Raw genomic sequence first — 24,223 nt, 5'->3', positions numbered from 1 at the left:
ATCACTGATCATAATCTTGATGTGATTGGCCTGACTGAAACATGGCTTAAGCCTGATGAATTTACTGTGTTAAATGAGGCCTCACCTCCTGGTTACACTAGTGACCATATCCCCCATGCATCCCGCAAAGGCGGAGGTGTTGCTAACATTTACGATAGCAAATTTCAATTTACAAAAAAAAAAAATGACGTTTTCGTCTTTTGAGCTTCTAGTCATGAAATCTATGCAGCCTACTCAATCACTTTTTATAGCTACTGTTTACAGGCCTCCTGGGCCATATACAGCGTTCCTCACTGAGTTCCCTGAATTCCTATCGGACCTTGTAGTCATAGCGGATAATATTCTAATCTTTGGTGACTTTAATATTCACATGGAAAAGTCCACAGACCCACTCCAAAAGGCTTTCGGAGCCATCATCGACTCAGTGGGTTTTGTCCAACATGTCTCTGGACCCACTCACTGTCACAGTCATACGCTGGACCTTGTTTTGTCCCATGGAATAAATTTGTGGATCTTAATGTTTTTCCTCATAATCCTGGACTATCGGACCACCATTTTATTACGTTTGCAATTGCAACAAATAATCTGCTCAGACCCCAACCAAGGATCATCAAAAGTCGTGCTATAAATTCACAGACAACACAAAGATTCCTTGATGTCCTTCCAGATTCCCTCTGTCTACCCAAGGACACCAGAGGACAAAAATCAGTTAACCACCTAACTGAGGAACTCAACTTAACCTTGCGCAATACCCTAGATGCAGTTGCACCCCTAAAAACTAAAAACATTTCTCATAAGAAACTCGCTCCCTGGTACACAGAAAATACCCGAGCTCTGAAGCAAGCTTCCAGAAAATTGGAACGGAAATGGCGCCACACCAAACTGGAAGTCTTCCGACTAGCTTGGAAAGACAGTACTGTGCAGTACCGCAGAGCCCTTACTGCTGCTCGATCATCCTATTTTTCTAACTTAATTGAGGAAAATAAGAACAATCCGAAATTCCTTTTTGATACTGTCGCAAAGCTAACTAAAAAGCAGCATTCCCCAAGAGAGGATGACTTTCACTTTAGCAGTGATAAATTCATGAACTTCTTTGAGGAAAAGATTATGATTATTAGAAAGCAAATTACGGACTCCTCCTTAAATCTGCGTATTCCTTCAAAGCTCAGTTGTCCTGAGTCTGCACAACTCTGCCAGGACCTAGGATCAAGAGAGACGCTCAAGTGTTTTAGTACTATATCTCTTGACACAATGATGAAAATAATCATGGCCTCTAAACCTTCAAGCTGCATACTGGACCCTATTCCAACTAAACTACTGAAAGAGCTGCTTCCTGTGCTTGGCCCTCCTATGTTGAACATAATAAACGGCCCTCTATCCACCGGATGTGTACCAAACTCACTAAAAGTGGCAGTAATAAAGCCTCTCTTGAAAAAGCCAAACCTTGACCCAGAAAATATAAAAAACTATCGGCCTATATCGAATCTTCCATTCCTCTCAAAAATTTTAGAAAAGGCTGTTGCGCAACAACTCACTGCCTTCCTGAAGACAAACAATGTATATGAAATGCTTCAGTCTGGTTTTAGACCCCATCATAGCACTGAGACGGCACTTGTGAAGGTGGTAAATTACATTTTAATGGCATCGGACCGAGGCTCTGCATCTGTCCTCGTGCTCCTAGACCTTAGTGCTGCTTTTGATACCATCGATCACCACATTCTTTTGGAGAGATTGGAAACCCAAATTGGTCTACACGGACAAGTTCTGGCCTGGTTTAGATCTTATCTGTCGGAAAGATATCAGTTTGTCTCTGTGAATGGTTTGTCCTCTGACAAATCAACTGTAAATTTCGGTGTTCCTCAAGGTTCCGTTTTAGGACCACTATTGTTTTCACTATATATTTTACCTCTTGGGGATGTTATTCGAAAACATAATGTTAACTTTCACTGCTATGCGGATGACACACAGCTGTACATCTCAATTAAACATGGTGAAGCCCCAAAATTGCCCTTGCTAGAAGAATGTGTTTCAGACATAAGGAAGTGGATGGCTGCAAACTTTCTACTTTTAAACTCGGACAAAACAGAGATGCTTGTTCTAGGTCCCAAGAAACAAAGAGATCTTCTGTTGAATCTGACAATTAATCTTAATGGTTGTACAGTCGTCTCAAATAAAACTGTGAAGGACCTCGGCGTTACTCTGGACCCTGATCTCTCTTTTGAAGAACATATCAAGACCATTTCAAGGACAGCTTTTTTCCATCTACGTAACATTGCAAAAATCAGAAACTTTCTGTCCAAAAATGATGCAGAAAAATTAATCCATGCTTTTGTCACTTCTAGGTTAGACTACTGCAATGCTCTACTTTCCGGCTACCCGGATAAAGCACTAAATAAACTTCAGTTAGTGCTAAATACGGCTGCTAGAATCCTGACTAGAACCAAAAAATTTGATCATATTACTCCAGTGCTAGCCTCCCTACACTGGCTTCCTGTCAAAGCAAGGGCTGATTTCAAGGTTTTACTGCTAACCTACAAAGCATTACATGGGCTTGCTCCTACCTATCTCTCTGATTTGGTCCTGCCGTACATACCTACACGTACGCTACGGTCACAAGACGCAGGCCTCCTAATTGTCCCTAGAATTTTTAAGCAAACAGCTGGAGGCAGGGCTTTCTCCTATAGAGCTCCATTTTTATGGAACGGTCTGCCTACCCATGTCAGAGACGCAAACTCGGTCTCAACCTTTAAGTCTCTACTGAAGACTCATCTCTTCAGTGGGTCTTATGATTGAGTGTAGTCTGGCCCAGGAGTGGGAGGGTGAACGGAAAGGCTCTGGAGCAACGAACCGCCCTTGCTGTCTTTGCCTGGCCGGTTCCCCTCTTTCCACTGGGATTCTCTGCCTCTAACCCTATTACAGGGGCTGAGTCACTGGCTTTACTGGGGCTCTCTCATGCCGTCCCTGGAGGGGGTGCGTCACCTGAGTGGGTTGAGTCACTGATGTGGTCATCCTGTCTGGGTTGGCGCCCCCCCCCCCCCCCCTTGGGTTGTGCCGTGGCGGAGGTCTTTGTGGGCTATACTCAGCCTTGTCTCAGGATGGTAAGTTGGTGGTTGAAGATATCCCTCTAGTGGTGTGGGGGCTGTGCTTTGGCAAAGTGGGTGGGGTTATATCCTTCCTGTTTGGCCCTGTCCGGTGGTGTCCTCGGAGTGGGCCACAGTGTCTCCTGACCCCTCCTGTCTCAGCCTCCAGTATTTATGCTGCAGTAGTTTATGTGTCAGGGGGCTAGGGTCAGTTTGTTATATCTGGAGTACTTCTCCTGTCCTATTTGGTGTCCTGTGTGAATCTAAGTGTGCGTTCTCTAATTCTCTCCTTCTCTCTTTCTCTCTCTCGGAGGACCTGAGTCCTAGGACCATGCCCCAGGACTACCTGACATGATGACTCCTTGCTGTCCCCAGTCCACCTGGCTGTGCTGCTGCTCCAGTTTCAACTGTTCTGCCTTATTATTATTCGACCATGCTGGTCATTTATGAACATTTGAACATCTTGGCCATGTTCTGTTATAATCTCCACCCGGCACAGCCAGAAGAGGACTGGCCATCCCACATATGCTCTTTCTAATTCTCTCTTTCTTTCTCTCTCTCGGAGGACCTGAGCCCTAGGACCATGCCCCAGGAATACCTGACATGATGACTCCTTGCTGTCCCCAGTCCACCTGACTGTGCTGCTGCTCCAGTTTTAACTTTTCTGCCTTATTATTATTCGACCATGTTGGTCATTTATGAACATTTGAACATCTTGACCATGTTTTGTTATAATCTCCACCCGGCACAGCCAGAAGAGGACTGGCCACCCCACATAGCCTGGTTCCTCTCTAGGTTTCTTCCTAGGTTTTGGCCTTTCTAGGGAGTTTTTCCTAGCCACCGTGCTTCTACACCTGCATTGCTTGCTGTTTGGGGTTTTAGGCTGGGTTTCTGTACAGCACTTTGAGATATCAGCTGATGTACGAAGGGCTATATAAATAAATTTGATTTGATTTGATTTGGGCCTGCTTTTCTTCAGCAGGGAGAGGGAAGATGTTTAAAATTGATGGGAAGATGGATGGAGCCAAATACAGGACCATTCTGGAAGAAAACCTGATGGAGTCTGCAAAAGACCTGAGACTGGGACGGAGATTTGTCTTCCAACAAGACAATGAACCAAAACATAAAGCAAAATATACAATGGAATGGTTCAAAAATAAACATATCCAGGTGTTAGAATGGCCAAGTCAAAGTCCAGACCTGAATCCAATCGAGAATCTGTGGAAAGAACTGAAAACTGCTGTTCACAAATGCTCTCCATCCAACCTCACTGAGCTCGAGCTGTTTTGCAAGGATGAATGGGAAAAAATGTCAGTCTCTCGATGTGCAAAACTGATAGAGACATACCCCAAGCGACTTACAGCTGTAATCGCAGCAAAAGGTGGCGCTACAAAGTATTAACTTAAGGGGGCTGAATAATTTTGCACGCCCAATTTTTCAGTTTTTGAAGTTTGAAATATCCAATAAATGTCATTCCACTTCATGATTGTGTCCCACTTGTTGTTGATTCTTCACAAAAAAATACAGTTTTATATCTTTATGTTTGAAGCCTGAAATGTGGCAAAAGGTCGCAAAGTTCAAGGGGGCCGAATACTTTCGCAAGGCACTGTACATACAGTCACTGTGGGGACGACATCCTCAATGAACTTATAGACAAAGCCAGTGACTGATGTGATGTACTCCTCAATACCATTGGAAGAATCCCGGAACATATTCCAGTCTGTGATAGCAAAATAGTCATGTAGTTAGCATCTGCTTCATCTGACCACTTTTTTATAGACCGAGTCACTGTTGTTTCAGGAATTAGGGGGATAGAATTGTGGTCAGATTTACCAAATGGATGGCGAGAGAGAGCTTTGTATGCATTTCTGTGTGGGGGGTACAGGTGATCTAGAATTTTTTTCCCTCTGGTTGCACATTTGACATGTTGATATAAATTAGGTAAAACTGATTTAAGTTTCCCTTGCATTAAAGTCTCCGGCCACTAGGAGTGCTCTCACCTCTGGGTGAGAGGTTTCTTGTTTGCTTATTTCCTCATACAGCTGACTGAGAGCGGTCTTAACGCAAGCATCTGTCTGTGGTGGTAATTAAACAGCCACGAAAACTATGGATGAAAACATTCTTGGCAAGTAGTGTGGTCTATAGTTTATCAAAAGATACTCTACTTCAAGCGAGCAAAATCTAGAGACTTCCTTAGATTTCGTTTACCATCTGTTTACAAATATGCACAGACCCCCCCCCCCCCCCCTCGTCTTACCGTGTGCTGTTCCATACGATGTTATATTTTCGGATGTCCCGTTGGTAGGATATTTTTGATCGTACCTCGTCTAATTTATTGTCCAATGATTGCACGTTGGCAAGTAATATTGACGGTAACGGCAGCTTTCCAACTCGCCGTCTGCGGATCATTACAAGGCGCCTGCTCTGTACCTCTGCACCTGTGTCTCTTTCTCTTGCCAATGACGGGGATGTTGGCCTTGTCGGGTGTTCGAAGTACATCCTGTGCGTCCTGCTTGTTGAAGAAAAAATCTTTGTCTAATCTGAGGTGAGTGATCGCTGTCCTGCTATCCAGAAGCTCTTTTTTGCAGTAAGATACGGTGGAAAAAACATTATGTACAAAACAAGTTACAAATAACACGAAAAAAACACAATTGGTTAGGCTGCCATTTCTTCCGGCGCCATTTTTTACTGCTGGACATAGAGCGATCCAGGCTACTCTTCCTCCTTAGGGGCTCAGCTGATTGGATTGGATCGCTTGGCGTGTAGTCTGTCAGTATTAACAATGTAGCTTCAGATAATTTCGTAGTATTCTGTAAGTAATCAGAGACACTCCATTTAGTGTGACATCTTACTTTTGGTATTAATTTGTGGATGTCCATCATCCATTTGGTATTACAACGTATGATAAGTTACGAATTCCAATTTGTTTTGACTAATGTTAGCTAGGTGGCTAGATTGCTAACGCTAATGTTATCTAGCTGGTTAATGTTAACTAGGCTAGGCGTTAAAGTTAGGGTGACGGTTAGGGTTAGGGTTAAAGTTAGGTTAAAGGGTAAAGGGTAGGGGAATGGTTAGCAAAAAGGGTTAAGGTTAGGGGTAGAGGAAGGGTTAGCTAATATGCTAAGTTATTGCAAAATAGTTCAAAAGTAGTAAGTAGTTGCAAAGTTGCTAATTAGCAAAAATTATTACGTTTTTCGTGATGAGATTCGAACCAACCTTTCGGTTGCTAGATGTTCTCATTATACGCCTTCCAACCCTCCCTCCCTCCCTCCCTCCCTCCTTTAATTTTTGCCTTCAAGGGTCACTTCAGGATATTGGCAATGAGGCCTTTTATCTACTTCTTCAGAGTCAGGTGAACTCGTGGATACCAGTTTTACGTCTGTGTGCAGTTTGAAGGAAATTGCTAGCATGCTAGTAGATAACCCATAAATGTCCAGTCATTGTGCTAACACTAGTTAGCATTATCTCACAAAAACTACCTCTGACTTTCTTCATTCTTGACATAGATACAGTAAATGGTATCCACGAGCTCATCTGACTCTGGGGAAGTAGATAAAGGGCCTCATTGCCAAAATCACAAAGTATCCCATCAACATGGACACAGAGGGTGCCTACAACTTACTAATCAGCCATGGTGGCGCTGCAGTGCTACTAAGTGTGAACTCAGCTGAGGTGCATACTGTATGTGTTAGAACATCCCCGGGAGGTTGATGTAACATTTATTAACAACGGCATGGGAACGTTGTGCCATGATCAGAGGAGCTACACTTTGTTCCATCTGTCTCTCTCTCTCTCTCTCTCTCTCTCTCTACCTCCTTCACTCTCTCCTCACTGCTCCCAGCTCACTCCAAGATCAAAGCCTTTCCTTCTTTGTGACTATGACAGTAGAGGATATTAAAATAAATTCTCCCCCAGCACCTTAGGAAATAAAGTTACTGCAGGTCAGCGTATCTGTAAGGAATGCTCGAATCAAAGTCTACAATACGGTTACATAATGCACCTCACTGTGAAAATTCGACATACACTACCAGTCAAAGTTCTAGAACACCTACTCATTCAAGGGTTTTGCTTTATTTTTTACTATTTTCTACATTGTAGAATAATAGTGAAGATATCAAAACTATGAAATAACACATATGGAATCATGCAGTAACCAAAAGAAAGTGTGAAACAAATATATTTTAGATTCTCCAAATAGCCACCCTTTGCCTTGATGACAGCTTTGCACACTCTTGGTATTCTCTCAACCAGCTTCATTCCAGTGGTGGTGGTCCTCATGAGAGCCAGTATCATCATAGTGCTGGATGGTTTTTGTGACTGCACTTGAAGAAACTTTCAAAGTTCTTTAAATGTTCTGTATTGACTGGCCTTCATGTCTTAAAGTAATGGACTGTCGTTTCTATTTTCTTATTTGAGCTGTTCTTGCCATAATATGGACTTGGTCTTTTACCAAATAGGGCTTCTGTATACCCCTCTACATTGTCACAACACAACTGACTGGCTCAAACGCATTAAGAAGGAAAGAAATTCCACAAATGAACTTAAGGCGGCACAACTTTTAATTGAAACGCATTCCAGGTGACTACTTCATGAAGCTGGTTGAGAAAATGCCAAGAGTTTGTAAAGCTGTCATCAAGTCACAGGGGGATATTTGAAGAATGTCACGCCCTGGCCTTAGTTATCTTTGTTTTCTTTATTATTTTGGTTATGTCAGGGTGTTACTTATGGGGTGATTTATGTGTTTCGCCTGGTCTAGGGGTTTTGTATGTTTATGGGGTGTTTTTCTAGTCTAGGTGTTTATGTAAGTCTATGGTTGCCTAGATTGGTTCTCAATTAGAGGCAGGTGTTTATCGTTGTCTCTGATTGGGAACCATATTTAGGCAGCCATGATCTTTGGGTATTTGTGGGTGATTGTTTCCTGTGTTGAGTAATATAAGTGGTTTTCCAAGTATGAAAATGCATAGGCCATAGAAATAGAATTACCCTGAAAATACCATGTCAGGCATATTGCGTGTAAGGATGTGGTCTCAGCGGCTTTACCCATTCTAGTAATTCCACTGGTTAGACCAACCTTGTTCCAAGATTCTTGAAGATGATTCCTTCATCACAAGGGAAATTATCGGTGGGCTATGAATATGACAAGCTTACAAAAACTTTCTTACAACTTCTGCAGTTAGTCATGACCTGAGATGCACAGGCAATCAAGGTTGGTGTCAATTCAAATTGAAGGCAGTCAATTCAGGAAATAAACTCAAATTACAATTGTTAACCTTTATTTAACTAGGCAAGTCAGTTAAGAACAAATTCTTATTTACAATGACAGCCTACCTCAGATGACACTGGACCAGTTGTGCACTGACCTATGGGACTCCCATTCACGACTGGCTGTGATGCAGCCTGGATTCAAACCAGGGACTGCAGTGACACCTCTTGCACTGAGATGCAGTGCCTTAGACCTCTGCGCCACTCGGGATGGAGTAGGTAAGGTCATTTATTTTCATTGACTTCTCAATCAACTGAAAAGTAGAAGACTTTTCTTTGAAAAAATCTATACATTTCAGAATTTTTCATTTAAATCACTTCCTGACTGCCTTCAATTTGAATTGACCCCAAACCTGCAGGAAATGTAATAATGATGGAGACCCGGCTAGAGGGATTTGTGAATCAAGTGGTGTTGTCTGATAGTTTGTGAAGGGCTTAGAGAGATGGGGATTTGACTGACTCACACAGACACAACGACACACGCACACATCCATTCCCAGACTGTCTAATTTATCTTCACGTCCCTCAAACCCTCAGATATAATCTGTCAACAGGAGCAGAGGGAAAAAATTTGAACAAGTGCAAATCAACTTAAAACAACTGCCTGTTTTTTCACTTCTACATTGTGGCGTTGTTTATATACAGTCCTAGCACTTGTGTGATGTTTACATTAGAAGTCGACCGATTAATCGGAATGGCCAATTAATTAGGGCTGATTTAAAGTTTTCATAACAATCGGAAATCGGTATTTTTGGGGCGGCGATTTGCCGATTTTAAGAAAAAAAAAAAAATATATATATATTTTTTTAGACCTTTATTTAACTAGGCAAGTCATTCTTATTTTCAATGACGGCCTAGGAACGGTAGGTTAACTGCCTCATTCAGGGGCAGAATGACAGATTTTCCCCTTGTCAGCTCGGGGTATTCAATCTTGCCACCTTAAGGTTAACTAGTCCAACGCAATAATGACCTGCCTCTCTCTCGTCGCACTCCACAAGGAGACTGCCTGTTACGCGAATGCAGTAAGCCAAGGTAAGTTGCTAGCTAGCATTAAACTTATCTTGTAAAAAACAATCAATCATAATCACTAGTTAACTACACATGGTTGATATTACTAGATATTATCTAGAATGTCCTGTGTTGCATATAATCTGACTGAGCATACAAGTATCTAAGTATCTGACTGAGCGTGGTAGGCAGAAGCAGGCGCGTAAACATTCATTCACAGCACTTTTGTGCGTTTTGCCAGCAGCTCTTCGTTGTGCGTCAAGCATTGCGCTGTTTATGACTTCAAGCCTATCAACTCGGGAGATGAGGCTGGTGTAACCGAAGTTAGCGCGTGCTAATAACGTTTCAAACGTCACTCGCTCTGAGCCTTGCAGTGGTTGTTTCCCTAGCTCTGCATGGGTAACGCTGCTTCGAGGGTGGCTGTTGTCGTTGTGTTGCTGGTTCGAGCCCAGGGAGCAGCAAGGAGAGGGATGGAAGCTATACTGTTACACTGGCAATACTAAAGTGCCTATAAGAACATCCAATAGTCAAAGGTTAATGAAATACAAATGGTATAGATGGAAATAGTCCTATAATTCCTATAATAACTACAACCTAAAACTTCTTACCTGGGACTATTGAAGACTCATGTTAAAAGGAACCACCAGCTTTCATATGTTCTGAGCAAGGAACTTAAACGTTAGCTTTCTTACATAGCACATATTGCACTTTTACTTTCTTCCCCAACACTTTGTTTTTGCATTATTTAAACCAAATTGAACATGTTTCATTATTTACTTGAGGCTAAATTGATTTTATTGATGTATTATATTAAGTTAAAATAAGTGTTAATTCAGTATTGTTGTAATTGTCATTATTACAGATAAATAAATAAAAAATTGTCCGATTTAAACGGTATCGTTTTTTTTTTGCTCCTCCAATAATCGGTATCGGTATCAGCGTTGGAAAATCATAATCGGTCGACCTCTAGTTTACATAGTGGGACAACAACAGTTGGCTTAAATGGCTAATGGATTTACATTGACTGGGCTACTGCTGAACAGTTAATCAAATGGCTACCCTAACTACACTCTTAGACAAAATGTGAAATCTAGAACCTAAAAGGGATCTTTGGCTGCCTCCATAGGAGAACCTTTTGACAACCCTTTTTGGTTCCAGGTAGAACCCATTCCACAGAGGGTTCTACATGGAACCCAAAAGAGTTGTACCTGAAACCAAAAATGGTTCTACCTGGAACCAGCATCGTCCGGGTTTGTCTGGGGTAGGCCATCATTGTAAATAAGTTTGTTCTTAACTGACTTGTTAATTAAAAATATATATAATAAATTAAATAAAACCAAAAAGGGTTCTCCTATGGGGACAGCCGAAGGACCCTTTTGGAAACCTTTTTGTAAGAGTGTATTTGCATTGACCCCATTTTTATTTGCACTGATTCTATTGCACCGGCTCTATGCACACTCACTGGACTCTACCCAATCACTCACACATGCGACACTGACACTCCAACACACCCACACTACATACGCTCACACACAAAACACACACACATGCATATTGACACCACACATGCACACACAGTAAGAATGTCATGGTAAGGTCTATTGTATTCAGTGCATGTGACAAATAACATTTGATTTGACACACACAAACAAACAATGGTTCTACTAAACTATATGGAATTGTTTTAAGAATGTCCTACCAGGGATCATTTAGCTATTTGATTTTGAATTGAGACCCTTGACCTGTAAAAAAAAAAAAATATTCAAACATTATTTGATAAAAAAATGTTTTTGCCTTAATGCTGTTGGCCCAAACAAACGCATTGCATAGCAGATTCACTACATCGAACAACAGATAGTGCCCCAAAAAATCGAAATCATGTTTTTCTCTGAAGTGTCTGTCCTTTATCTGAGAGACCCCTTATTTTTGGCATTAAACAGTCTCCGGGGGACCTTTAGATGAGTCTTGTGAGGCCTGTGGGCGTCCTGGAGCAGAAACCAACATGCGCGCGTTTGTGAGAGTCTCACGTTTCCACAGAGGGGTCATATTAGTCTGTAGCCCAAACTGTTCAGATGCTACAGACAGATGTTGGCAGAACGGCTGTATCGACTTCAGACGAGTCCCAAAACGCCTGCGGGGGTCGTAGAGCAAAATGGAAAACACAATAGTGTTCGTGAAAGTCTTTCCATCTTTCCATAGAGGGCCAAATCGTTCAGACACTAGAGACGATTTTGTGAGAAGACCAATTTTCGGGATGTCTCATGGTCTTGACAAACACCGCCATAGCTCTGTCACCTTTCACCGCATATGCAGTAGTGCGACATTGGGTGGATGCGGTGGATTGAGATGCATCCAATGCAACAAAAAACAAAACAGATATCTCTAGCCCAAACTGACAGATTGTTATGGGGATTTTTGTATTATGCTAATTCGATGTTTGTGGAGCCGCAGAAATTGACTCTAGGGGTTAAAGAGTGGAGACCTTTGTGTCAGCTGAATTACAGTTTACACACACTGAACATTTTGCATAGACATTTCTCACATCCTTTACAACTGCTCTGTAAAAGGCATTTGGATAGTTTATTGCAAGCAGACACTATCCCCAGCACGGACTATTCTTGTCTGACAGAGGACATTAAGGAACTCCAGAGAGCCCTGTTAGACAGCTATCCAGCTATCTGCAGACCTGCAACAAATCCAGTTTCCACCTCCCCTGTTGCCACAACAGTCAGACTGCATCAAGGCCCGAAAAACACGGTATAAATAAGTAAACAGGGAGGCAGGCAGCGAGTGTCCATCTCAATACATTACTAATGTGCCTCTTCATCTTTAGATGGGCTTCTATATTCAGATGCTTAACGCGCTTGTGTACTCTGAAGTCTACCCCCTGGTCTGTGAGAGATGGTGTGTGTGTGTAGTCTTGTTCTTCTATCCTCGCGGGGACCTGAAATCCCCAAATGTCCCCATAAGGATACTAAAACAAGAGAAATTCTCCCTCGTGTAGGCATTTCCTACATCCCAATTGAGGACAAAGTCTATTTTAAGTTTAGGGTTACAATTAGGGTTAGGGTTAGGGTTAAGGGTTGGGGAAAATAGGATTTTGCATGGAAATCAATTTTAGGTCCCCACAAGGATAGAAGAACGTGTGTGCGTGTGTGTGTTTGTGTGCTTCATTCTATGGTTAGATGACTCCTGATATCTCCAGGAATGATAAGTATAAACAAAATGGTCTTTATCTGTCATGGTCTAGTACTGTCTTTTTGCTAGCCAAGGCCATCTACTTTAAGTGCTGCCTGTCTTCCCAGTAGCCTACTTGGTGTTTACACTTCTGACTGCTCGTATTTTGCAGATAGTTGTTGACACATCAACCAGGATCAAGGGGCAGGGCAATTTGTGACTTGTTTTGATAATCAGTGACTATTGGGGGGGGAGTGGTTTCACCTCTCTTAGGCAATCAACAATTAGTCCTGGGAGATGTGCTGTCCACCTCTGCTAGGTAATTAGCAATTAATGTCAGTCTCCCCTGGTTTCTCAGCGGTAGCTATAAGTGGAAGCCGTGTCAGGGGCAATTTTATTGCAAAACAAAGACAGTCCTGCCCTGTTGTTCCAGGAAGGGAAGAGAGGAAGGCTCCACACCACTCTTACTTGAGTTCTTACCATACAGATCTAATTTTGCTCTTTTGTAGCTTTGTCAACTGTGTTTCATCTCCCTGTAAGGCTTTATATGCTCCCCACCCCTTGGCTACAACCCTTTAATTTAGTGTACCCTGCGCGCACAACCCATATGAAATTCCGGGTCTCTGGCAGTGTTTGGAACTGCCGATTTTGCAGTAGTTGATTCATTTCTTTCCAACTCTCTTTCCCCTCCTTGCCTCTTGACCTCACTCTTTTCCAATTCCCTACAACTCACAAGGCAGGCAATACGCTTGACCTCATCTTTACTATAGGCTGCTCACCTGCTAATCTCACTGCAACCCCCTTCAGGTCTCTGATCACTACTTTGTTTCCTTTTGTTTCCCTTTCAGCAAACCCTAACCACTCAGCCCCTACCCAGATGGTCATGACCCGCCACAATCTTCTCTCGCTCTCCTCTATCATCTCTCTCTTCTGCTAAATCCTTCTCCCTCCTGTTTCCTGATTCTGCCTCGTTGACCCTACTCTCCTCCTATGACTCGCACTGTCCCCTTTCCGCCGGCTCGGCCCTCTGCACCTGCTCTGGCTGAGTGACTCATTGCGAGCTTACAGAACAGGGCTGCGGGTAGGTAAGCAGAAATGGAGGAAAACTAAACTTCCGGAGGACCTATCATCCTTTCACCTTCTCTTCCTCTGTATTCGCTGCTAAAACCACTTTCTACCACTCTAAATTTCAAGGTTCTGCCTCTAACCCTAGGAAACTCTTTTCCATCTTCACTTTGAAAAAAAAGACTGATGACATCCGCTACTCATTCACTCAGCCTATCAAACTATAGACCTGTTCCCTTTTCTTTCCAAAGCATTTGAGCATGCTGTCTCTGATCAACTTTCTTGTTATCTCTCTCAGAATGATTGTCTTGACCCAAACAGTCAGGCTTCAAGACAGGTCACTCAACTGAGACTGCTCTTCTGTGTCATGGAGGCTCTCCGCACTGCCAAAGCTGACTCTCTCTTCTGTTCGCTGCCTTCGACACCGTGAACAATCAGATCCTCCTCTCCACCTTCTCAGGGCTGGGTGTCTCAGGCTCTGCACACTCTTGGCTTGCATCCTACCTGTTAGGCCACTCCTACCAGGTGACGTTGAGAGGATCTGTGTCTGCACCACACACTCACTTCTGTTGTCCCCCAGTGCTCAGTTCTAGGCCCTCTCCTATTTTCTCCATACACCAAGTCACTCGACTCCATCATATCGGAACATCTCTTCCTTCGGGGAAGGCCTGCCTGCACAAACACCTCTCCATCACAGTTGACAACTCCAGTGTCACCCTCCCGCTCCTGCAGGTTCATGCTCTAAAACATCCGTAGAGTACGACCGTGTCCTCTCCTGTAACTCGGTGTTGGCTGGGCTCCCCGCTTGTGCCATCAAACCCCTGTAACTTATCCAGAATGCTGCAGCCCGCCAGGTTTTCAACCTTCCCAAGTTCTTTCATGTCACCCCACTCCTCCTCACACTCCACTGGCTTCCATTAAAGCTTGCATCCACTACAAGACCATGGTGCTTACCTACAGAACAGCAAGAATAACTGCCCTTCCCTACCTTCAAGCTATGATATAACCCTACACCAACTCCAGAGTGGTGCGGATGTCTAAGGCACTGCATCTCAGTGCTGGACGCAGCACTGCAGACCCTGGTTAGATCCCGGGCTGTATCATAATCGGCTGTGATCGGGAGTCCCATAGGGCGGCTCACAATAGGCCCAGCGTTGTCTGGGTTAGGGGAGGGTTTGGCAGGGGGAGGTGGTCATCGTAAAATAAGAATTTGTTCTTGACTTGCCTAGTTAAAAAGGTTCAAAACCTGAGCACTCTGTTCTGCCAACTCAGGTCTCTTGCCTCCCCTGCAAACAGATGGGATTGAGTATCGCTGTGGTAGCCATGCTGGTTAAGTGTGTATTGAATTCTAAATAAATCCCTGACAGTCTCACCAGTAAAGCACCCTCACACCTCCATGCTTCATGGTGGGAACCACACATGCAGAGATCATCCGTTCACCTACTCTGCATCTCTCAAAGACACGGTGGTTGGAACCAAAAATCTCACATTTGAAGTCATCAGACCAAAAGGACAGACTTCCACCAGTCTAATGTTCATTGCCTGCCTGTTTCTTGGCCCAAGCAAGTCTCCTCTTATTGGTGTCCTTTAGTGGTTTCTTTTGCAGCAATTCAGTGATAAAGACCTGACTCAGAATCCTCTGAAGTTGATGTTTAACTCTGAATCATTTATTTGGGGTGCAATCTGCGGTGCAGTTAACTCTAACTTATCCTTTGCAGCAGAGGTAACTCTCCTGTGGCGGTCCTCATGAGAGGCAGAATCATTGTAGCGCTTGATGGTTCTTGTGACTGCACTTGAAGAACCTTAAAGTTCTTAAGGACCATTAACAAATTACCATCTTGGAGTTTCTCTTGAGTATGCAGTCATCCTCGTGTCTGTATCCACAGTATTTAATGTGGGTAGAACATGCACTTCCAGCCCTATTGTCACGTCCTGACCTTAGTTCCCTTTTTATGTCTCTATTTTAGGTTCGTCAGGGCGTGAGTTGGGGTGGGCATTCTGTTTTGTTCTGTGTGTTATATTTCTAGGTGTTTGGCCTGGTATGGTTCCCAATCAGAGGCAGCTGTCAATCGTTGTCTCTGATTGAGAACCATAGTTAGGCAGCCTGTTTTTCCACTATGGGTTGTGGGTACTTGTTTTGTGTATTGCACCTTGCAGAACTGTTTGTTTGTCGTTTTGTTGTTTTTTTTTTTTTGTTCAAGTATTCATATTTATTAAAAGTTATTATGAATACTTACCACGCTGCACCTTGGTCTTCTCCTTCTCCCGACAACAGACGTTACACCTATACCTATTATTTGGGGGACAGCATCATACAGTAGTAGCCTATAGCCTACACACTATAGTTCTGAAATGAAATAAAGCACTGCCCCAAGAGTTTGACACTAATTCTTAGCAAGGACTATCCAACCCCAAAATCGGTTCCACTTCCGTCATGTAAAATGATCGGGTTTTGGACCTATGTTCAAAGATGTAAGTAGTAGCTGTACAGTTTAAGATTCTTCCCGTTACCCTACTAAATATAATACTTTTCCTGTTGTAATTTTAGCTGAGTTCGAGCTCTATTGCCCCTACACTCAAATGTTCAATGATCAACGGCCCCGCACCTAAAACAGGGTGACTTTCATCATGGCCGGTTTAACCACACGCATAGCTGCAACGATTGGAATTGGATTCCACTCAAAACCTTTACGATTTCATCCCAATTAAAAATGTTGGTCCACTACCCCCGCAAAATACATTTTGATAACAGATTTCAAACCTACTATCAAAGCACAAGTATTTCCCTCTATTTCTGAAACTATCTGCCGCCATTGTCGCAACCCCTATTAGCAGCCTGTTCAACCTCTCTTTCATATCGTCTGAGATCCCCAAGATTTGGAAAGCTGCCGCAGTCATCCCCCTCTTCAAAGGGGGAGACACCCTGGACCCAAACTGTTACAGACCTATATCCATCCTGCCCTGCCTATCTAAGGTCTTCGAAATCCAAGTCAACAAACAGGTCACTGACCATCTTGAATCCCACCGTACATTCTCCGCTGTGCAATCTGGTTTCCGAGCCGGTCACGGGTGCACCTCAGCCACGCTCAAGGTACTAAACGATATCATAACCGCCATCGATAAAAGACAGTACTGTGCAGCCGTCTTCATCGACCTTGCCAAGGCTTTCGACGCTGTGAATCACCATATTCTTATCGGCAGACTCAGTAGCCTCGGTTTATCTAATGACTGCCTTGCCTGGTTCACCAACTACTTTGCAGACAGAGTTCAGTGTGTCAAATCGGAGGGAATGCTGTCCGGTCCTCTGGCAGTCTCTATGGGGGTGCCACAGGGTTCAATTCTCGGGCCGACTCTTTTCTCTGTATATATCAATGACGTTGCTCTTGCTGCGGGCGATTCCCTGATCCACCTCTACGCGGACGACAACATTCTGTATACTTCCGGCCCTTCCTTGGACACTGTGCTATCTAACCTCCAAATGAGCTTCAACACCATACAACACTCCTTCCGTGGCCTCCAACTGCTCTTAAACACAAGTAAAACCAAATGCATGCTTTTCAACCGTTCGCTGCCTGCACCCGCACGCCCGACTAGCATCACCACCCATCACCACTCAGCAAACTGGATGCAGTTTATCACAGTGCCATCCGTTTTGTTACTAAAGCACCTTATACCACCCACCACTGCAACCTGTATGCTCTAGTCGGCTGGCCCTTGCTACATATTCGTCGCCAGACCCACTGGCTCCAGGTCATCTACAAGTACATGCTAGGTAAAGCTCCGCCCTATCTCAGTTCACTGGTCACGATGGCAACACCCACCCGTAGCATGCGCTCCAGCAGGTGTATCTCACTAATCATCCCTAAAGCCAACACCTCATTTGGCCGCCTTTCGTTCCAGTTCTCTGCTGCCTGTGACTGGAACGAATTGCAAAAATCACTGAAGTTGGAGACTTATTTCCCTCACCAACTTCAAACATCTGCTATCTGAGCAGCTAACCAATCGCTATATATATATATATATAGACTAACACAGGGATGTAACCCAAACAACAGAGCGAGGTGTAAACCTCTAAGTAATATACAGGATGAGACCTATAATAACAAGTGCACAATAACACGTAGCACGAAAACCAATACAACAGAGTACAAGACCCACGGTTATGGGACAATAATCGACAAGGACGATGGGGAACAGAGGGCACATATACAGTGCCTTGCGAAAGTATTTGGCCCCCTTGAACTTTGCGACCTTTTGCCACATTTCAGGCTTCAAACATAAAGATATAAAACTGTATTTTTTTTGTGAAGAATCAACAAGTGGGACACAATCATGAAGTGGAACGACATTTATTGGATACTGATAGAGACATACCCCAAGCGACTTACAGCTGTAATCGCAGCAAAAGGTGGCGCTACAAAGAATTAACTTAAGGGGGCTGAATAATTTTGCACGCCCAATTTTTCAGTTTTTGATTTGTTAAAGTTTGAAATATCCAATAAATGTCGTTCCACTTCATGATTGTGTCCCACTTGTTGTTGATTCTTCACAAAAAAATACAGTTTTATATCTTTGTTTGAAGCCTGAAATGTAGCAAAAGGTCGCAAAGTTCAAGGGTGCCGAAGACTTTCGCAAGGCACTGTACATTTATACTGACTCGACACACCCACTCACATGTAAGCTGCTGCTACTCTGTTAATCTTATATACTGTTGCCTAGTAACCTTACCTCAATACACATCTACCTCCATCACTCCAGTAATACTTTGTTATTGATTATTGCTTTGTTCAGTTTTGAGTTTGCAAGAAAGGCATTTCACTGTACTTGTGTATGTGACATTGAAACTTGAATGTTGCACGAACCATGCCCCAACACACACACTGTCTGATAGCATCTGTAGTGAGAGACTGAGAACAACCTTCTTTTGACTGATTCAGGTGTGTGTGCGCATGAATATGCACAGGGGTTTGCAAAGCCGTTTTTGTGACTTGTGAATAAATGTTTTATAATCAGCTTTGTGTACCTTTGTCTTACTTTAAATGGATGCAGTTTGTAGTACTCTCAAAATAACATAGATGTGCCTTTGTTATTGCAATTATGTAATCTACTTGAATGCAAGAGAGAACCACTGTATATGAATGGACAAAGCCATCGATCACATGACACCATTCATTCTCCTGTGAAGACTCAATAGCGCATTTGAAGCAAATATTTTATTTTATATTGACAAGATAGTTGAGTGACAACTCTAGCAATGAAAATACATGCCCTGAAAGATGGAAGGGAGGAGGCGAGATCGGGTGGGACCATTGTAGCCACTGAGAGCAGATACATGTGTGAACAACAGGCATAACTTCAATTTAACATTGTTTTTTTCAAAGTTGTCAATGCCACATGCCTCCGCTTATATCAGTGCATTAGTAACAACCTAACCATTATGAAGCTTCTATTTGATCAAATAAGCCTCACATAGCAAATGAGCAATTACCATTTATTTTAATTTTTTTGACACTCCATACAAAAAGGGGTTCATGGGGTTATTTTTGTAGACACATGTTGGGTTGAAGCAAAAAAAGTTGGTTAAGATGGCATCTCATGGATACATAACATGAGCAGTTTGAGTTGCTCCAGAAAGTGACATTGCAGGCTAGCTCAGTGCTGCCCCCTCTCATTGAGCATCCCAAGCAGAGACCGAGACACCCCATTCTCTGTTTTTTCCCCAAGTTTTTTTTGTGGTTCAATGAAAGTTAGTGAACTAAGCAAACCAGACCCAGCTGCTATTGCATTGGTGTCTAAGTAGACCGGAACTTACCTTTTTTTTCAATGGTAAACGGCCTGAGTGAACTATCTGCCGTAGTGGAGAGGGTCAAAAGGTTCTAGTTCCTCGGCTTGTACATTAACGACGACCTGAAATGGTCCCTTCACACAGACAGTGTGGTGAAGAAGATGAAACGGCGCCTCTTCAACCTCAGGAGGCTGAAGAAATTTCTACAGATGCACAAACTTCTACAGATGCACCATTGAGAGCTTCCTGTTGGGCTGTATCGCCACCTGGTATGGAAAAACCACAGGACTTTCCAGAGGGTGGAACACTCCCTACCCTCCAGGATATCTACAGCACCCGGTGTCACATGAAGGCCAAGAAGATCATGAAGGACCTCAGCCACCCGAGCCACGGCCTGTTCACCCTCCTACCATCTAGAAGGAGGAGACAGTACAGGTGCATCAACACTAGGGCCGAGAGACTGATAAAAAGCTTCTATGTCTAGGCCATCAGACTGTTACAGTCACCACTGTCCAGCCTCCGCCCAGTACCCTGCCCTGAACCTTAGTCACTGTTACTAGCCATCTACCACCAGGTACTCTACCCTGCACCTTAGATTATGCGCGTATTGTTTTGTATTCTGGATTGTTTTGTACACTGTCTATACACACCATCATATATGGTGTGTTTATAATATATATACCCGACTGGGGTACTGCAGGCTTCCATTAGCAAATAAACATATATCTGGTATAATATAAATGAACAAAAATGTACACGAAGATTGTCATTTTTCCATTCACTAACGGGGGATCCTGGTTTCTGCAAACAAGGCCTGCATGAAAGAGGGCAGTCATTCTCCACTGGGACCACCTTTCGTTTACTCGTAGGCCTGGCCAATAGGTAGTATCTGTGGACTCAACTCGTGTCTTCTGTAAACTGCTGTGTGTATCTGTGAACGATAGGGGACAGCAGAGTCATAGCTATGTGGTCTGTCCTTGTTTTTCATGATAACACAGAATTGGCATTATACTCAACAGCAGTTAAACAGAATTACCCATGACACAAACTGCCTGGCTTTTCAGATCTTTATCTGTATGTACTTGTTAATATTGTAATCTTGCATTTTGAGGTACATATTGTTTTTGGAAGGGACCTTATTCAACCACATGATCACATGCTGAGTACATTATATATATCTAACAATTAGAATTATGAAGTAAATTGTAATGTAAAAACTGACCAAAATACACACCTTGTAGCTACATATTCCCATGTTCAATGTGCTTGATAACAAGGCAGACAAAGTTTCTATAGCTAGTCTGGTAATATTTGCTATCAGACAGCTATCTAGTGTTAGCTATCAAAGGAACTTGCTTTATACAGTAGTTCAGGATTAGACTTCATTTGGGTTCATGATCCCTGTCTATAGTGAAATGGAGAGCTCTATTGGTGTCTATCTGTGCGAGGTGTCATGCAGAGAAGCAATCCTATGAGTGCAGCAGCCACTGCACTGACATGACCTCCTACCTGAGCAGGTGCCGGGGGGAGGGGGGTAACTGACCAATCTTTTTATTTTGCAGTAGTGAACTACTTAACTTGCAATAACTACTCTATAATAAACTACTCTTATTACCCCCTACAGACCCTTTATAAACCCGTTATAAACCCTTTAGATGACTCCAGTATCATGGTAATTAACCACAAAGGTTAGTTAAGTAACAACTCACTGTTGATTATTCCCTGGTTAGGAACGTTGTGCTAAAGATACGTGTTACATAGTTTAATGTCACAGGTTAACCACAGACTTCCACTCTTAAGGGAGCATGTGATTCCTGCTATTTTGTCTTAACTCAAATGAGCTCACAGTATAAAATCGAGGCATATATTAACCAATATTTCATAAAAAGGCATATTTCAAATAAGCTTAAAAAACTTAGGAAAGTATTGGGGGATGTATGGAAAATGTTCAATGTCAAAGTATTGGGGGATGTATGGAAAATGTTCAATGTCAAAGCTGTTACTATCTGTTGTAAACTCTCAAAAGGCTTTATGTTACTTTGTTTGAGAAACAGCCTTTCTAAATGTGGACGTGACCTCAGTGGCCTCAATAGGCCTCTATAGCATGTTGCTGGGTCAGGGGTTTGAACAATGGAGCTGGGGATTCTTTAGGTTCGGTCAGGTATAAAAGAAAGGGTTAAACCAGGTAGGAAGTCAGTTCAGGAGCAGCAACCAGTAGCACAGTGAGCAAACATGTCCAACACCAGAATGAACATAGGCAAGGTAAGCACTGGAAAGGTCTCTTATAGTTTTATACATTTAATTGTCATAGATCATTATACAAAAGGGCTCTAATACCCCAAACTACAACATCATAGTTTTACTTATCCCAATAACCTGGATACCGGTGTGACTGAATAGCATCCCACATTTCTCGAAATTGTTTGTTTCATACAATTGTTTAATTCATCGAAATTATTCCTTTTTATTTTTAGATCGTCTTCTATGAGGACAAGAACTTCCAGGGTCGTTCCTATGAGTGCAGCAGCGACTGCACTGACATGAGCTCCAACCTGAGCAGGTGCCACTCCTGCAGGGTTGAGAATGGCTGCTTCATGGTCTACGACCGCAACAACTACATGGGAAACCAGTACTTCATGAGGAGGGGCGACTACCCTGACTACATGCGCAACTTTGGAATGAGTGATTGCATCAAGTCCTGTCACATGATCCCCATGGTAGTTTGAAAATATTTCAGCTTAAAATAGTAATATCTTTTCATTGAAAGTAAAATATATTTTAATGGTTATACTCTCATATTAAACAATTGCATATATAATTTATCTCATCAGTGAAAACTGTATTTTTTTCCTAACAGCACAGAGGAAATTACAAGATGAGAATCTACGAGAGAGAGAACTTCGGAGGTCAGATGCACGAGATGATGGACGACTGTGACTCCATCATGGGTCGTTACCGCATGTCCGACTGCCAGTCCTGCAACGTGATGGACGGCCACTGGCTGATGTACGAGCAGAACCACTTCAGAGGCAGGATGATGTACATGAGGCCTGGAGAGTGCAAGAACTTCAGCAGCGGCATAGGAATGGGAGGCATGAGAGGTATGAGGTTCATGAGCATGAGGCGTATCATGGACTCCTGGTACTAAATATTGCTTGATGTACCGATAGCAAGAAAAGCCATTGAATAAAATTATTCACAGACCTATTTAATGTGTGTCTTTTTATGTGTGACAAAAAAATGAACCATCTGATTTCTTGTTCACACACCTGCACCACTTGCCACATAGCTGAGACCAATTATGCTAACATGAACAAAATCTAGTGATTCATTGATATGTCTTGCTGAATTTAAAATACTTTAGGGTAACACTTTGTTTGACTTCATCATAACACATTTATAACTTTTTCTCTAGAAATATACATATAGAAGATTTTTATAATCAAATCAGGATTTTACCATGGACATGAAAGGCCACATGGCTGGCCCCTCTTTGAGAAACAAAAAGCCCTGAAAATGTTTGTCTAGCAATGATCAACAACCAATTTGATAGAACTTGAAGATTTTGGAAAATAACAATGGCCAAATGTTGCACAATCCAGGTGTGGAAAGCTCTTCGAGACTTCTCGAATAAGACAGCTGTAATCACTGCTAAAAGGTGCATCTACAAAGTATTGACTCTGAATAAATTAGATATTTCTAAAAACATGTTTTCACTTTGTCATTATGGGGTATTGTGTGTAGAGGGGTGTAGATTTATTTAATCCATTTTGTAAATCAGACTAACACAACAAATTGTGGACTGAGTCAAGAGATATGAATACTTTCTGATGGCACTGTAAATATATAATTTAAAAGCTCACTACATATCGTCCATAATTTAAAAGCCCACTACATATCGTCCATTTAAAAGCTCACTACATATCATCCATCATTTAAAAGCTCACTACATTTCATACATTTAAAAGCCAATTTCATTTAGAATATTACAAACTTGACTATATGTCGTAATTTACTTTGAAGAGATTGTGTCTAAATAGGCCTTTGGTGATTGGTAGGCTAAATTCATTGTACTTTCTTTATCTGGCATTTCCCGAAAGTCAGACTCTTCCCACATGCCAACTCACTTTTCTCAACTTCTTAAGCATCTGCATTCACCACATTTTCTCCAGACTTGTATAGAGGGAATTGTTGACATGGTTTTTTATTCTAGATAATATTTTTGGGGGAAATATGTACCAAAAATGCCTGTCTTTAGAATTTTACAGATAGAAAGATATATTCAAATTCAAAAGGCACTCGCACATCTAAGCTATCTTTTTTTGCAGGCGCATGATAACAGTTGGATAAGATAAGAAAAACGAAGAAGATAGAAAGTATATATGGAAAAAAGTATATATCCACAATCTGCTCAATACAAGAACGGTCCTGGAGTGTCTTAACAAAATGAGACTCCAGAATTTACACTGACTTCATCCAGTGCCCAGAAACATTTATTTGTGGTACATGTAAATATGCGCATACTTAATGAGATATCGCCCCATTTGCGTATTTTACTAAAATATTTCCAAAAAGTTGTCATATTTTTTTAAATATATCGGTGTCTATATTTAACTGGTAAAAGTTAATTGTGATATGATTAAGGGGAAAAATGACCCTATTATGGTGTAGTGCTCACCTTAATGTAAAGTGTTCTTGCAATTTTAAATGCACATGAAATAAAGTTTTATTTGATTCATAGACTCAGGGAAAATAAATTAATTCTGGTTTTGACATAATTAGCGAATGATTATCATCATTCTACCAAACTTATTATTTTCTAACCCAGTTAAAAACCTTTTAAAAT

General features: G+C 42.2%; 1 protein-coding gene across 1 annotated transcript; it reads left to right on the top strand.

Moving 5' to 3' along the window:
- Positions 1-21,567: 21,567 nt before the first annotated feature.
- On the top strand, positions 21,568-22,584 carry LOC110499578 (gamma-crystallin M2-like). The gene is made up of 3 exons (XM_021576713.2): positions 21,568-21,639; positions 21,852-22,094; positions 22,235-22,584. The coding sequence occupies exons 1-3, from the start codon at positions 21,610-21,612 to the stop codon at positions 22,523-22,525; spliced, it is 564 nt and encodes a 187-aa protein (XP_021432388.1). The 5' UTR covers positions 21,568-21,609; the 3' UTR covers positions 22,526-22,584.
- Positions 22,585-24,223: the final 1,639 nt, after the last annotated feature.

Source organism: Oncorhynchus mykiss, chromosome 20, assembly GCF_013265735.2.
Source record: "Oncorhynchus mykiss isolate Arlee chromosome 20, USDA_OmykA_1.1, whole genome shotgun sequence".
Classification (NCBI taxonomy): domain Eukaryota; kingdom Metazoa; phylum Chordata; class Actinopteri; order Salmoniformes; family Salmonidae; genus Oncorhynchus; species Oncorhynchus mykiss.
This window is presented reverse-complemented; position numbering and strand designations above follow the sequence as displayed.